Genomic DNA, 16,833 nt, shown 5'->3' on the forward strand with positions numbered 1-16,833 from the left:
CTAGGTGATGTGGAATCAGAAACATTGAACAATCCTATAGGCAGGATTTCTAAAAAAAAATTAAAATCCTAAAGCATGGTTTCTACCCCTACTGATGCAAGAATGTAAAACCCTTCCCACACCCGTTTACTATATTCCCCAAATTCTTTATACAAATTATTACAGACCAAAAGAAAGAAAATAAATACATTAAAAACTAACAGCTAGATCCGAGCAGCCTAATTTAATCTTAATGTCCAATAACACGTGATTAACCAATTCCGGATTTCCAAAGCCTTCTCTTTATCCAAAGTGTTTCAAAGTTCCAAGGAATCTCAAGAATTCCCGGCATTGCTTACACTCAGGATACCATTTAGAATTAGAATAGTGCAGTGCGGAATAGCCAGCCCTCAGGCATCCAAGTTCAGTGGGAGCTCAAAGGTCCCAAAGCATGGCTTGCAACAGAGGGGCAGAACTTAGAGCTAGGAGTAAGTGAAAAGTGAAAAGGGATTGTGGAGCCATAACAAATGGTGGTCATACCCAGCCACAGGTGCAGACTATCACACCCCTGACCATTTATTTGGTCAAACAAGTTAGGAGCAGACCCTTGAGGGTAAAACCTAGGTCTGGATGGTGATTAGGACACCACCAGACTCAGGTCCAGGCTCAAGCACATAAAGGGGAGGAGGGAGTGGGAATTGATTGAGTTAGGAGGTTCAAAGAACCCAATTCAGAGTCATAGACAGCAATATCAAAGTGCTGTTATTGCTGGAACTATACTCACATACAAAGGGGAAAAAAGGAAAGGGATTCACATGAGAAGGGTACATACAGAGTTGTAGAAACATAAGGAAAGAAAGCATAACAGACTAAGATGTAAACGCATGGTGAAAGAGAGAGCATGACAGGCTAGGAAATAAACACATAGTTAATGGGGCATTATTTAACTAAGAATGACATACCAGTTGCAAGTACTAGAATAGCAGAACAACAAAAGCAAGTAAATAGCTAGAAGTCAGCAGGAGCAAAATCGAGTCTTCAGCAAATACTTGAGAGTTCAAAGAGAACTCAAGAATGTTTCAGAAAGTAGAAAGAGAAGAGGAGCATAGTGCTCAATACTAGAGGTTGAGAAAGTAGTAGTAGAGAAAGTATTGAAAAGTTCGAAGTTTTTCTGTGTATGTCCTTTTTAAGTGCAAAAGGGGTAGCCCCTTTTATAGTACAGAAGACAAGTGAGAAGAAGGTAAGAAAATAATTTTGAAAGTCAATCACATAGATTTCCTTTCAGCCAAGAGATTGATTTCAAACGGCCATGACAAATAAGGAAAGGATTTTGATTTTAAATCTTTTCTAAGGCAGTATAACAGGGGTAAATACATGGAAAATCATTTAAGGAAATAGTTCAACATTACACGGTTTGGGCTAAATAATGGAAGGCAATCAATCACATCCAGTAAAAATCAAGGTTCGAGCCTTGGCATGAATGGATCCAACCAAGAAAAGGTGAAGAGAAACTTAATTTGAAGAAAATCATTAACAATCAATCATACGCTTTTGAAAAGGGACTCAGAATCAATCACAGGATGGCCAAAGGCCTTTTAAAAGAAGAGAAAGTCATATAAAAACCATACAGAGATAAGAGAGAGTTGTTGCAACACTAGAGAAGAAATCAGAGTAGCAAGGAAAGTTAGGTTCATAGACTCAAAGTGAGTCTTTGAAAGAGGGTCAAGGTTCTGAATGGAACCCTAGCCCAAGCACACAGCCAAGCTTGTCAAAAAACCTCCAACACTAGGGTTTTCTGACTCAAATCAGATATATAGGCGAAGAACAACAAGTAGAATAGGCTTAATAGCCTCTCTTAGAAACTCATGAGAGAATAAGCAAACAGAGAGAACAACAAGTTTGAAACACAGGGAATACATTTAGGCAACGCTGTGTTGCTTAAACATGTTCAGGAGAGACAAGCAATACAGGTTTAGGAAAATAGTAGAAGAATCATGCTTAGGGCTTTAAACAGAAAAAATCCAGTGAAGGCAGGCAAGGAGCAAAAGCTCAGTAAAAAATACAGTAGAGGGATATGCGAGAGAGACACATAAAGCATACTTATAGAACCCAGTAGGAGAAAGAACAAAACACAAAAACAGAAGAACATGCGTAATAACAGCAAAACACAAGAACATAGGAGAAGACATGCGAGGAAAGAACATAAGACATAAATGAAAAACTCGTAAGAAACATGGCATATACAGATTCACACAAAGAAAAGAGGAAGAAGAAGAGACATAAGTCGTTTTAAGATTTTTGAAAACCCTAAATCGAAACAGACTAGTTTTTAAAAAAGAAAAATTGGGGAAAAGTTTTAAAACTTCGAGTATAACATAGATTTACCACAGATCTAAGAAAATAAAGTAAAAAGGAACCTTGAATAGCTTTAAGGTTTCTGAGAAACCTTAGAAACGAGAAGGCTTTGAAAGGGTCTGGTCTCGAACAGGTCTGAGCCATAGCTATGCTTTTTAAGGCTCGAACACGTCAGAACGGAACCGGAGAGGCCATAGGACCTCAGATCTGTGGAGGATCTGAATGGGCATCATTGAGGTCGAACCTCGAAATCTCGAACAACCATGATTTGGGGGTGATTAGGGTTTAGGAGAGGCTAGAGAGCGTTTCAGAGACGAGGGGTTTCAACGGCGGCGCCTTTGTGCGAATGGGGTAGGGTTAGATGGGCTTGAGTGATTAAAAAAGGAAAGGAAAGATATTGGCCGCTGATCAAAATGATCAACGGCTCAGATTTAAAAGAAGGTCGGGTGGGTTTAGCGATTGGGTCAAGGGTCGGGTAAGAAATTAAATTGGGTCATTTTGATTTGGGGCGGAATTGGGCCGAAATTGAGGCTAAAATTGAAAGGGGAAAGGGATGTTATTGAAATAGAAATAGGCTACGTTTTAAATAGCTATTTTTTCCCTTTTATTTTATAAAAACGGTAGAAATGATTTTGAAATTAAATTGAAGGTACTGAATCAGTTAATAATATATAAATATTAATTTAAAAATACTGGAACCAATTTTATTGTTGTAAAATGCTATTAAATCTTAAAGTAGGCTAAAATTGCAATTACATGCAATTTAGTTTTAAAAATACCAAACGAATTTGTAAAAATATGCAAAAATCATGTTAGCTATATTTTGATGTAAATATGAGAATGAAAAATAAGTTTTTCACCAAAATGATAACTTTGGGAATAATTATTGGATTTTATGGTGTAAAAAAAATAGGCCATAAATTGATTTAAAAATCATTAAAAATGCCACAACCCTTTGGGGTGCTTATATATGCACATATATGTCATTTTGAAAATATATAGGGAAAAATTGGGTATCAACATGCATAGGCTAGCTCGAGGTCCCGATTCCAACCATTCGGTTTGCATAGCATATTATCTTCAAAGCTCTTATCTCTTTTTCTTAGATCACACTTAGAATCTATTGCCTAAAAAATGGTATTAAAATAGATCACGTATTTTTAGAACCACAAAATCAAATATAATTGTAATTACCATTTTTGAGGTAAACAGTTTGGCGCCCACCGTTGGGCTAAAAATAATAGTGATTGTTTTGGTGCTGCTTTACTGAAAAACTCAAGTTATTCTTCACACTTTTTCTTGTCCAAGAATCTTTGATTCCAGGTCAAAATGTCTAACTCAGTGAATGCACATGAAAACTATGGTCCTGAGAACCATAAAGAGAATGGAGTGGTTGTTTCAGGTGCCGGTGCACCACTACAAAACCTGAGGATTGTTAGTTTTTCATTAATCGGCCTCAGTCCAACACTTTAGTTCGACCTCGAGGACTAGCGTAGGCTAGCTTGAGGCCCCGATTCCGGCCATTCGGTTTGCATAACATATTATCTTCAAAGCTCTTATCTCTTTTTCTTAGCTCACACTTAGCATCTATTGCCTAACAACTGGTACTAAAATAGATCACGTATTTTTAGAACCACAAAATCAAATATAATTGTAATTACCATTTTTGAGGTAAACAAAGAATAACGTATAAATGAAAGAGATAAGTAAATAAAACCAGTGTGCAAGATAGTCTCGACCTCGAGCTAGGTGGCCTCGAGGTTGATTAAGAACAGTAAAATAAGAACAATAGAGTAAAGGGACTATTCTGATGAAATATGAGCCAAAAAGGAAGAGAGTATATTATTTGCCAATGATTGATAATCCTTACAAATGATTGGGATCCCCTTTATGTAATGGGGGAAACCTAAATAAGGTATATTTCTATTTACAGTAAGGAATCTTATTGGGAGAGTTGTCTAACAGCCTAGTACGGATTAGTACTAACTCGTACAAATTTATTCCAGAATTTATGTCATGATCTTGGGGACGTGGCAGGAATCTTGTTCATTCTGTTACAATATCATAACGGCACCATCTCGGGGTTGGGCATACTCGGCTTCGATACTCGTCGCATACTTCGATCCACAGGCCTTGTACTCTGTCATCAAGCTAGAGCCTGGTCCATCGAACTCGAGCTCGATCCATCCTGAACTCGGGCTTGAGACGATCCCTAGAGCCTGTGAAATTGGGCATACCTGATTTCAACCGTACACAGATAGTCCCCGCGTTTCTTAGAGTAAGATTATAAGAAACAATTTGATCCTCGATGCTCCGATGCCTCGATCATGATGTCAATCTTGTGATGTCAGCGACTGAAGTTGTTTAAAGGTCGCTTCTGCGTAGTTCCCAAGGTCATTAATTGGAGGTGGCTGATGGTCGGTTGTTGGCTTCCCCAAATTGTTAAAGCGACCTCTATAAATAGGCCAACTTCATAATTTTTACTTCTCACACCATTCTTAAAATCTAATTAGTTTCTTCATCTTCTCTGAGTACACCCTTTTCCCAATTTGTTCTTGCTACAACATTAACTCTTTGTCTTCTTTTGAATTTCTCAACAAAAATGGCTAAAACATCTCAACAAGACTTCCGATCTGATCCTGCTGAGAGGATGCCATTCTCCGAGGAGTGGAACATGAAACATAAGTACAAATTTATCGATGGTGACTTAATATTCTACTTTCCCTACTTATTCTCGATCTCATCCTTCTCTCGATCCAATCCCTTTCTGATGATGCAGTATTTCTTGGTTTTCTGGCGCAATCCCGGACCTTGCAGGTTGGGTCCGGCGACTGGCCTCCACTTCCTCATACGCAGAACGTAGTTAGTGTGACTTGGTCAAGGGTCGATAAGAAGCTAAAAACAATGGTGAGCTATCTTGTTCACATATTTATGTTTCTTAGTGAAATACTCACTTTATCATTATGCAGGCCTTGGAGAAGCCATTGCTATGTGGCCGCCCCTGACCGATGAAGAAGAAATCCCAAATCCCACCAAGGAAAAGAAGAGGAAAAGGGGGTCGCCTGTAAGTTCCCCGAAGCCAAAGAAAAGCAAGGCTCGAAAGCCTACCCGTGGTCCTATTTTCAGAAGTGGCCTAACACCTTCGGGATGATGATGAGGAGGGAGAAGATGACAAATACATGTTGGTAACATAGAAAAGGGGAAGCACTGACGCTTCGAAGGCCGCTGAACCGATGGTGGCTGATGCGGTTCAATTTCGAACCGAAGAAATTTCGGAGGGGAGCTCGAGTAGAATCCCCGAGCCATCAGGTGGTAAAAGTTCATCTCGTCCCGGGGGACATTTGGTGGGCGAGCCTGAAGAGCCTACTTTCGAGGCCCTCCAAAGAGAGGATAATATCCCAAGTGAGTCACTTGGTATAATTAATGTAGATGACTCGCTGCCGGGCCCTGTGTTCTCCGAAGGTCAATTTCGAGATGCCCAGGCCATGAGGACTCCTGACGTGGGAACGACCCATGAAAGGAGTGATATTTTTTAGGATTACCTTGCGAGGGTTGAAGATGGCTCCGATCTCGACGCCTCAGTTATCTTTGATGAGGCCCAGAAGCTTCTCAAATAAGTAAGTTTTTGTCTTCATAATTTCGCTCTAGTTTTATTCTCATTTTTATAAGTCTAACTCATTTTCTTTGTGTGAAGGTTGTGTCGCTTCATCAACAAGAATTTTCAAAATCGTAGGCCGAGCTTGCCCGATGCGAAGCCGAACTCAAGAAGCTTAAGGAAGAAAGGGATGGCCTTAAGCACCTCTATGTACAGAAAGAGGAGGAGGTCAGTGATCTCCGAGTCAAGTTGGTGAAGGCTCGTCAAGAACAGACTGATCTTATTGAAAAGGTAATATAGCCTTTGAGGGTCTGTTATGAATTTATTTGATTTATCAACTAACACTTTAAATTTGCAGGCCCAACAGAAGAGCGAGCTGGTGGAGCAGCTTTGAGAAGAGCTCAAGATGAAAGAGGTTGAGACCCTAGGGTGGAAGCAACACATGAACCGTCTTGCCTCAGAGAAAGATACACTTCGGGAACAGATGACTTCAATCAAAGACCAGCTTCAAAATTCAAAAGGAGGAAAGCTTGGCCCGGAGCCGCAAAATCGAGGAGCTCGAAGCTAAATCAGTCGTTGAGCTTGCGAAGGCCAAATCTGAGGTAGAGGCATTTGTGTCCTCGTATTGAGCTAATGCAGAAGCTGCTAACACAAGAGCACATGAGATCTCCATCGCGACTGAAGTTAAGTTATCATTTGCTCTCGACCATGCCAGGCGACAATCCAGGAGAGAAACTCTCGAGGAGGTGCACACTCATGGCTTTGACCTCTTAGTTTATATTGAAAAAGCAAAAACTTTGGAGGAAGAGGTTGTCGCTTTGCTCTTTGATGATGAGGATTCTACTAGTGGCTCCGAGAGCGGATGAGAAGAGGATGAAGTCCCCGAGGAGGAGGTTCTCAAATATGCGGCTCCCGAGGATATGGATTCCAAAGATATGGTTCCCGAGGATGTGGCCCCGAAGTAGATTACGTTCCTTTGTTTTGTTTTTGTGTAAGACCATTTGTGGGAATTGTAAATACTCTATGTGAATATAAGGAATTCCCTTTCTTTTCACTTTATCTCTGATTCTTGAATTTTGCTTCGTCTTCATTTGTGAAAATTTTTGATGTTATAATTCTAATGATCAAGTGAGCACTGGCTCGGGCTCATCATATAACAAACCCTTAGGTTTTTTAGTGATCAATGGTCAATCTTCGAACTTATAATAGAATACCTTTTAAAGTTTTATTTAATCCTCGAGATATGTTTAAGTCGATTAGATGCGAGCTTGGGATGATGTGACTCTTTTAGTCCGAGTAGAGTGAGAGTAAGGTCTCGAACTCCGCATGCTTCAGCCCTTAGGCTCTTTTATATTGGCCCTTAGGCTCTTTTAGGTCGGCCCTTAAGCTCTTTAGGTTGGGCCAATTCGACCTCTAAGATAGCTATAATTTTTCCCTATTTTCGGCTAAAAGAATTAGTGAGAATTTCTTTATGCCTTAGCTTGTGTTTTTGTACCTATTGGGTTTTTCGGAGTTTCAATTGATTGGAACCTCATTTGTAATCCATTTGTGTTATGATAATTTAATACCTCTTGAGGTTTTTTCGAAGGTTGATATTATCGAAGCCTTTAAGTTATTTGAGGGGATGATTTTGTCGAAGTCCTATCTTATTTGCCTTTGCCGAGGGTAGCCTAGTTTAACCGGTTTTTCAAAGTATTTAAAGGACTTTAACTTATGGCAGAAGTCAGACATCTCCGAGCCGCATTATTTTTGGCCGTAGCCGTTTTTATATGATCGTAGTCTTTAATGTGGGCATAGCCTTTAATATGGTCATAGCCTTTGGGTATGTCTCTTGGACTTGTTTTCCGATAACCCTTTGAACTTGTTCACAAGGTTATTCCCCGAGTATGATGCCCTTGTCCTTTATGTCGAGGGAATGCCTCTTTGAGGTCTTATGAATTCGAGTTTAGATGACTCGAATGCGTTGACTGTCGATGACAGTCCCCGAGTATTCGAGGTGTATTCGCATTTTGTCCCTTGATCCATTTCTTGCAAAATCACAAGTATGATGTTCGTATAGTAGCAAATTTCTTTGAGACAAAAAGTGTTTTGATATAGAAAGAATGCTTCTTTGAATAATTAATACATACATACATGTTTTGCCGTTAGGGCTCGACTATTCTATATGGACACAATTCGTCTGACTATTTGGCCCATTACAAAGTTTTCCTATCAGGGCCCTCTTTGGGGTGAAGTATTTTCCTCGAAAATATAATCTCCGAGGGTGATTCCCCCCAGTATTCGAGGTTGATTGAAAAAATCCTTGGATACTATTGACTTCTCCCTAGGTAGCACATAGTTGTTGCCTCGTTAAAAACGTCGCCGGTAAAATCCATTTGGGACAAAATCCGAACTAAGGGAAAAAGAGTGCAACGCGTGCTTTAAAACCTAAGGTCTTCATGTAAAAAGGTGTCTTCGATGTCTACGATCGAACAACTGCAATGATTTAGTTTTATATTCAAATAGACAAAAGGAGAAAATCATACCTTAGCTGTAGTATCGTTTGAGTAATCATACATTCCAATTGTTCGACAGTTGTTTGCCTCCCATCGTGCCAAGTTTGTAAGATCCTTTACCGACAACTCCGATGACTCAGTACGGTCCTTCCCAATTCGGGCCCAATTTCCCTTCATTCGAATCTCGAGTATTGAGGGTGACCTTCTGTAGAACTAAGTCCCCGATTCCGAAGTGTCGAAGGTTAGTCCTTCTTTTATAATATCTCTCGATTCTTTGTTTCTGCGCCGCTATCCGAACAAGTGCTGCTTCTCATTTTTCATCTAATAGCTCAAGGTTGATATTTATAGCCTCTTAATTTGAATCCTCCGTTGCATGTCGAAACCTGGCGCTGGGTTCTCCGACCTCGACCATTGACTTGGTTGCGTGATTCTTCAGGAACATGGAAATTTGTATCTTGAATGGTCCTGGCCACGTTTAATGGTAGGATTATCTCCCTCTTCATTGTTTCGCTTTCCATTTTGAAGCCATTTAGGAGTCGGGATGCAGGTACAATTTGATCTTGTAGGCCGAGCTGCTCTATGACCCTCGATCTAATTATGTTTGATGAGCTACTTGGATCCAATAGAATATGTTTAACTTGAATTTTATTTAACAAAATAGAAATTACCAGGGCATCATTGTGCGGCTGAGATATGCCTTCCGTTTCCTCATCATTGAATGATAAGATGCCCTTGGGTATGTAGCTCTAAGTCTGCTTTTCTCTGGTGATCGACACCTTGGTGCGTTTGAATATAGGCCCTTGAGGAACATCGACACCGCCAATGATCATATGAATCACATGTTGCGGTTCTTCCTGCTCATTTTTTCTGTTTGCATCTCTTTCCTTGAAGTGGTTCTTAGCTCGATCACTGAGGAACTCTCGAAGGTGACCATCATCGAACAATCAAGCTACTTCCTCCCTCAGCTACCTACAGTCTTCGGTCCTATGTCCATGTGTGACATTATATTTACACATCAAGTTTGGGTTCTTTTGAGAAGGATCGGTTTGCATCGGCCTGTGCCACCTGGTATCTTTGATTCTCCTAATAGCTGACACGATCCCCAATGCATCTACGCTGAAGTTATACTCCGACAACTGAGGTGCTTCAGCGGGGTCAGTATGTTTATCAAAACCATTCTTCCTCATAAATCCCTGAGAACTTTGACCTCGATCATTTCTCCGGTCGTTCCGAGGAGCGTTGTGCACCGAACCGTTATTTCTCTGATCGACATATAGCTGAGACCATTCCTTGTTTGATCTTGATTCTCTGTTTGTATCCCTCAGGGGATTAGCTGCCAATCTATTAGGATGAAATGAACCCGAGGGAGTTGCTAACTGGTCGTCCTCGACCCTGATCTTTGATTGGTAACGATTATATACGTCTAACCACATCACAGCTGGATACTCAATAAGATTCTAATTTAATTGTCGTAACGTAATCGAACTCCACGCGTACAAACCCTATATAAAATCTTGTACTGCCCAATCATCCGAGACCGGTGGTAATTCCAATCACTCTATCTAAAACTGGGATACGAACTCCCTTAGCATCTCATCGTTCCTCTGTCTTATCTTAAAAATGTCTAATTTACTTGTTTCGACCCTTATGGCTCCGGCGTGTGCTTTCACGAAGGCATCTGCTAACATAGCAAATGAATCAATAGAGTTCGAGGACAAGGTGTGATACCAAATCATGGCTCCCTTAGACAAAGTTTCCCCAAATGTTTTCAACAATACTAATTCGATCTCATTATCATTCAAGTTGTTTCCTTTAATCCCGCAAGTATATGAGGTAATATGTTCGTTAGGATCGATTGTTCCGCTGTATTTAGGTATATCTGGCATGCGAAACGTTTTAGGAATGGGATTTGGAGCCACACTCGGAGGGAACGACTTTTTATGAACTTTTTGGCATCCAAACCTTTCAAGACCGGGGGTGCCCCCGATATTTGATCAACACAAAAGTTATAAGTATCCACTTTTTTGTCGTTATCCTCAATCTTCTTTTCCCCAGACTTGATTCTTTTGGTGAGTTCCTCGAGCATTCTCATAATTGTGAGATCAGTCCCCGAGCCATTACCACTTGATCTTTCCGGTATCGACTTAATAAAGTGTTTTCCAGTTCGACTATACTTGGAGTTTTGATTGACTTTAAAGTTGAGCGATGGCAATCTGCTGAGCTTGTAGCATCTCGATTATTACTTGGATGTTGACTCCCCCATTTCCTATACCCTATGTTCCTTGGCCCTCAGATCGGGCTTCCCTACGTATACTTCCTCTGGGGTCTGCGCCTAGATCCGCATTCAAAGCAATGTGTGAACTAACATCAACTGGTTCCACATTTGGCACTTCCCCAGGGTTTATCGGTGGTAAACCGACTCCTACATTGTTGTTTTCCCCATGAAATCTAAGACCATCATTGTCATGTACAGGTGCGTTTTGCGAGTTTGACATATTTTAACTTGAACAAAAATTCTTGGCAAGAACAAGTGTGAAAATAACGTGAGTTATCAGAATCAGTACTGAAATAATCACTATTATCTTTAGCCCCACGGTGGGCGCCAAACTGTTTACCTAGAAAATACGAGTAACAGTTAAACTTGATTTGTGGTTTTAAAGATATGTGATTTAGTTCAATACTAATTAATAACCAAAACGTACATGTATGAATAAAAGAAATAAGTAAATTAAACCAGTGTGCAAGACAGTCTCGACCTCAAGCAGGTGTCCTCGAGTTTGATTAAGAACAGTAAAATAAGAACAATCAAGTAAAGGGACGATTTTGATGAAATATAAGCCAAAAGGTAAGAGAGTATATTCTTTGCCAATAATTGATGATCCTTACAAATGATTGGGGTCCCCTTTATAAATAAGTTATATTTCTATTTACAGTAAGAAATCTTATTGGGACAAATGTCTAATCGCTTAGTAAGGATTAATACTAACTCATACCAATTTATTACAGAATTTACGCCATGATCTTGGGGACATGGCAGGAATCTTGCTCATTCTGTTACAATCTCATAATGGCACCATCTCAGGGTTGGGCATACTCGGCTTCGATACTCATCGCATACTTCGATCCTCGGGTCTGGTACTCTGTCATCGAGCTAGATCCTGGTCCATCAAACTCAAGCTCGATCCATCCTGAACCCAGGCTTGAGATGATCCCTCAAGCCCGTAAAATCAAGCATACCTGATTTCGACCGTAGAAAAGATCATCAGGCCTAGTTTAATCAGGCTCATGATTCACCTTGACACAACCGAACCCACACTTCACTTAATCTGTGTATATTTTTATTTGTGTATTTATAAAAAAGTTGGAAACAAGCTTCTATTGGACGTAGATATTATATGTAACCTTTTGTTTTCTCTCCCTATCAATAAAATCTCTCTCACTTCTTTTTATGTCGGCTAGGGTTTTCCTAACTTACTTTCGCCAATATTATAATTTTATCGTATTAACATGGTATTAGAGTCATGAAATAGATAGCTTGAGTAGATTTGTGATGCCATTAGTTCAGTTTAAGATTTCTTTGTTTCAATGGTGCTTTCTAGCGAGATAGATGGTAGCTACTAGCGAGATTTTTCATTCAAAACCTAGTTTAGCTCCTATGTTTTCGAGTTTTGAAGGACAACAAACTCTATTTGTGTGTCTATATTTCTTTTCTCGATGAGATTCTGGAGTATCGTTCATTTTCTCTATTGTAGTTTTGTATGTTTTAGGTATATTTGGTGATTTTTGTTTGACCAAAAAAGTATGAGACATTTTTTGTTAAACTAATTAAATAAGAAGATAGAGGGTAAATCCTAGTTAAGAATAATTAATTCTAGATTTGAAATGAATAACATGAATAGAAAAACATAGTTGAGTACAAATATTGGCAGTGATTATGGCCAGAATTAATAACATGAAGAAAGATGCATTAAGTAACATTAAATGGCAATAAAATGTAAATAAAGGAAAAGAGTCACCCAATCTTGAGTGAGGGGGATCCTCCTTCATTTGATAAAGATGAATGATAGACAAATACAAGAACCTTAGTACCCTTTTTGGGTCTGATGGAGGTATGGGATCATAGATCCTCTAATCTTTAGAGAGATATCCATTTCTATTTTCTAGAGAGAGCGAAAGAAGAGAGAGTCCCTCTTTTTGGGAAGTCCTCATTTCCTATTTATAAGGGGTATCCCTAGAAAAACCTAAAAATGTACAATTAGAGGAAATATCCAGTAGAATATTCCCTTTGAGGATTCCAAAGCAAACTAGTTATTATATCTATCATCACTGCCCGACCTCGGCCTTATTGATCTTTGCCCGAACTCGGCCTTATTGATATCTCACCGATCTCGGCCTTATTGATCTCTACCCGACCTCAGCCTTATTGATCTCTGCCCGACCTCAGCCTTATTGATATCTGCCTGACTTCGGCCAATTGTCTCCACATGTCGAATTTCTCTGATCTGATTTTTACCCATACAGTTAGTCCCTCCGCTTATCGAGGTCATCTTTTGGTCGAGCTCGGTTAGCGGACTTCATTAATCGTAGTTTGAGAAATTCGGATGGGGAGGTTGACTAGTGTAGATCGCGGCTGAGTGTGCCACTCTTCGGGTCAAAAAGTGGTATCCCCGCGGGAACTTGAGCAGAGTGTGATCAAGGTCAATGAATCGAGCGATGAGTTAATCTAGAAGACGGTAGAGTTGGAGAAGGTCAACGAGGTCGAGATGGCAGTTTTGGCAAGGACGGCGGCATCAGAGTAGGTCATTTGCATCCTCAGATCTAGACGGGTGATTCGACCCTTATAAGATGCCTTTTCTGATACTTTTGATTTGGAATGCTAGTTTTTGTTGCTCATTCCTGATTCTATTTTTCTTTTTCTTGAACATTTTCCTTAATTGATGGTTTCAAAAGAATCGTTGGTAGGCGTTAATCCTAGCGTGATCGAGTGTCTTTGATTGGTTCGAGCGAAGTCAGATGTTGCCCTATTTAACTCGAACGAGGTCTAGTTGTGAATCAAGTTCGAGCTAGGTCAAATGAGAGTTAAATTCGAGTGAAGTCGAATGTTAATTAGGGAAAGGAGGTTGAATGTTAATTTGGGCGAGGAGGCCGAATGTCAATTCGGGTTAGGACGAGTGTTAATTTGAGCGAGGTCGAATTCTTCTTTTTGGCGATGGTCTTTGGCCATAGGGGTTTTCTTTCGAGCTAAGGCCGAAATGTTAACACATTGTAATTCAAGTGAGGTCAAATTCTTCTTTTTGACGATGGCCCTTGGCCGTAGGGGTGTTATTTCGAGATGAGGCCGAAATGTTAAACCGTTGTAATTCGAGCGAGGTCGAATTCTTCTTTTTGGCGATGCCCTTGGCCGTATGTGTGTTATTTTGAGCTAAGGCCGAAATGTTAACCCGTTGTAATTCGAGCGAAGTCGAATTCTTCTTTTTGCCGATGGCCCTTGGCCGTAGGGGTGTTATTTTGAGCTAAGGCCAAAAAGTTAACCCGTTGTAATTCGAGCGAGGTCAAATTCTTCTTTTTGGTGATGGCCCTTGGCCGTAGGGGTGTTATTTTGAGCTAAGACCGAAATGTTAACCCGTTGTAATTTGAGCGAGGTCGAATTCTTCTTTTTGATGATGGCCCTTGGCCGTAGGGGTGTTATTTCGAGCTAAGGTCGAAATGTTAACCCGTTGTAATCCGAGCGAGGTCGAATTCTTCTTTTGGGTGATGGCCCTTGACTGTAGGGGTGTTATTTTGAGCTAAGGAAGAAATGTTAACCCATTATAACTCGAGTGAGATCGAATTCTTCTCTTTGGCAATGGCCCTTGTCCATAGGGGTGTTACTTCGAGCTAAGGCCGAAATGTTAACCCGTTGTAATTCAAGTGAGGTCGAATTCTTCTTTTTGGCGATCGCCCTTGGCCGTAGGGGTGTTATTTCGAGCTAAGGCCAAAATGTTAACCCGTTGTAATTTTAGCGAGGTTGAATTCTTCTTTTTGTTGATGGCCCTTGGCCGTAGGGGATATGTAACGAAGGATAAGACAGACAATAGAAACATTGGTAAAACTTGACATGCCCTCACTTTCCAGCTTAGCTCAAGTGATCTTGTCGTCATGATAGCATAAGCCACTACAATAACCTAAGTTGAAATAACCTCAATACAACACACATAAGTAAATATGTAATATAACAAATGGTGAAGGGACAATAAACTCGAGTAGGCTGTTAACATCAACACATTGACCACAACATGTAAAAATATGTGTCTTCATATGTGATATGTGAAATTTCAATATACTTTTCATACTTAAGTGTTGCTATAGACTTAGGTACAGTTAATGGCACAAGTTGGGTTCTTCACCTCACTTAGGTGCCGCTTAAATGCGTGCACTGAAGCCGTGCAACAAGGCACTACAATCTGCACCTTGTAGCTAATAACCACTGTTTTGAAGAGGGCATAACCAAATGTACAAAATAATATTAATTGTTAAATTATTAGTCAGTTACGGGAGAATATTGGGTGTTTCCTGGGGGAGTCCCAGTTTTGCTTAGCATCTGCGTTTCTTGGGTGAGTCCCAGTTTGCTAAATTTTGCTTGCATTGGAGAGTACGACGCATTTCCTGGGCGATTGCTCCTGCTTCTATTCCACTTAGAGAAATAGTCAGCTAAAACAAAGTGAAAGCATTCGTTACCTTGATTTGATCAGTCGACGAGTGGAGAGGGGTGACCACATTCCCTTCTTAGGTTATGCTTTTAGTGGCTGCTACCAATTTGGTGTGGATGTCCGCTTTAGCAAAGTTATATGTCTGCTAATAAACCAATCTCACATTCAAATCCCATAGCATGTGTGCGTTAGTAGACTACACATGTGTCACCCGGTGTATGAGGGTTAATTTCATGAGTAGGTGGCCAAAAGTAATATTTCTTTCTGGAAGAACTAGGATGACATAAAGTATTCAATCCTCAGTACATGAAAACTGATATTAGATTTTCTTGCAATTACAGTATCAAGGAGACTATAAAGCTCATAATAAAGTGAGTATGAAACAAACTGCAAATTACAAAGTGATCCACATGTATTATCGACTATGCCTTGCAAATAATAGTGCGCTTGAAGAAAAGCCTTATGTTAAGGATCTGACATCTACGTGCTATGGACTAGCATCACAGTGGAGAAATTAGTCGACTTTTGTTTCGATACTTAGTCAAGTCGTAACAAAGTTAAACACTTATAGGTTAAATTTTTTTGACAAAGTTAAACACATCAATAGAAACACAATGTAATTACTAAACAATAGAGGGGCCAAAGTAAATAGTCTCATCTTACGTTTCACTATGCAACGCAAACAAAACAAATTTTCTTCACCTGAGCATTTTAGAACCATTCTAGGTCTTATTCTTCCTCAAACAAGAGAAGGAAAATAGTCTCATCTTATTCTTGTCGTAGAAATATTCTGCTATGACATTGTTGATACAGAGCTCAACTCCCATGAAAAATCCATATAGAGGGAAAAAGACCCATGTCCTATAATTTGTAACTGCATACCGAAGAACCTTTGAAAATTGATCTTTGGCAACGTCACCCCTTTTCTGTAGAGTACTAAGGTTTCCATCTAGGAAATCTTGACCAAGAGTTAAGACCATAAGTCCTTTAATAATATGTAACCAACCCGGTATAAAAAAGGCGATACGCCACGCTGTAAATGGAGTAGCCCCAGTTATTTTAATTATATGAAAAGAAAAAGGCATAAGGAGTTGAGTAACACCATTAACAAGACCAATCTGGCTATTAAACATAACATTAGTCCAGCATTGACATGACGTAAATGTGGCTAATGAAAATCCCACTAAAAATCCCATAGCTAAATATCCTTCTACATTTGATACAAAAGCCACAGAGAAAACAATAGGGGCTGTTAAAAGGTTGAGAAATGCACAACCATATCTTGGACCTATTAAGTCACATAGTACATAAGGGAGGAAAATTGAAAAATATGAATGATTAGGTTGAATATATCACTCATCCGGGTTGGATATCTTATCCATATATTTTTTTTTATTAGGAGAAGTAACCTTCATCAATTTTAAAAAAGAAAAAACTAAAATTCTAACTAGAAAATCTCCATAGATGACGCCAAATTATTTGACCAAAAAAGTATGAGACCTTTTTTGTTAAACTAATTAAATAAGAAGATAGAGGGTAAATCCTAGTTAAGAATAATTAATTCTAGATCTGAGAGGAATAACATAAATAGAAAAACATAGCTGAGTACAAATGTTGGCAGTGATTATTGCCAGAATTAATAACATGAAGAAAGATGCATTAAGTAACATTAAATGGCAATAAAATGTAAATAAAGGAAAAGATTCACCCAATCTTGAGT

At 39.5% G+C, this 16,833-nt stretch overlaps 1 protein-coding gene across 1 annotated transcript; it reads right to left on the reverse strand.

Moving 5' to 3' along the window:
- Nucleotides 1–15,835: 15,835 nt before the first annotated feature.
- LOC138883121 (high affinity nitrate transporter 2.6-like) lies at nt 15,836–16,309 on the reverse strand. The gene has a single exon (XM_070163781.1). It carries the CDS (start codon nt 16,307–16,309, stop codon nt 15,836–15,838), a length of 474 nt encoding a protein of 157 aa, XP_070019882.1.
- Between the last annotated feature and the right edge of the window lie 524 nt (nt 16,310–16,833).

Source organism: Nicotiana sylvestris, chromosome 12 (assembly GCF_000393655.2).
Source record: "Nicotiana sylvestris chromosome 12, ASM39365v2, whole genome shotgun sequence".
Taxonomy (NCBI): domain Eukaryota; kingdom Viridiplantae; phylum Streptophyta; class Magnoliopsida; order Solanales; family Solanaceae; genus Nicotiana; species Nicotiana sylvestris.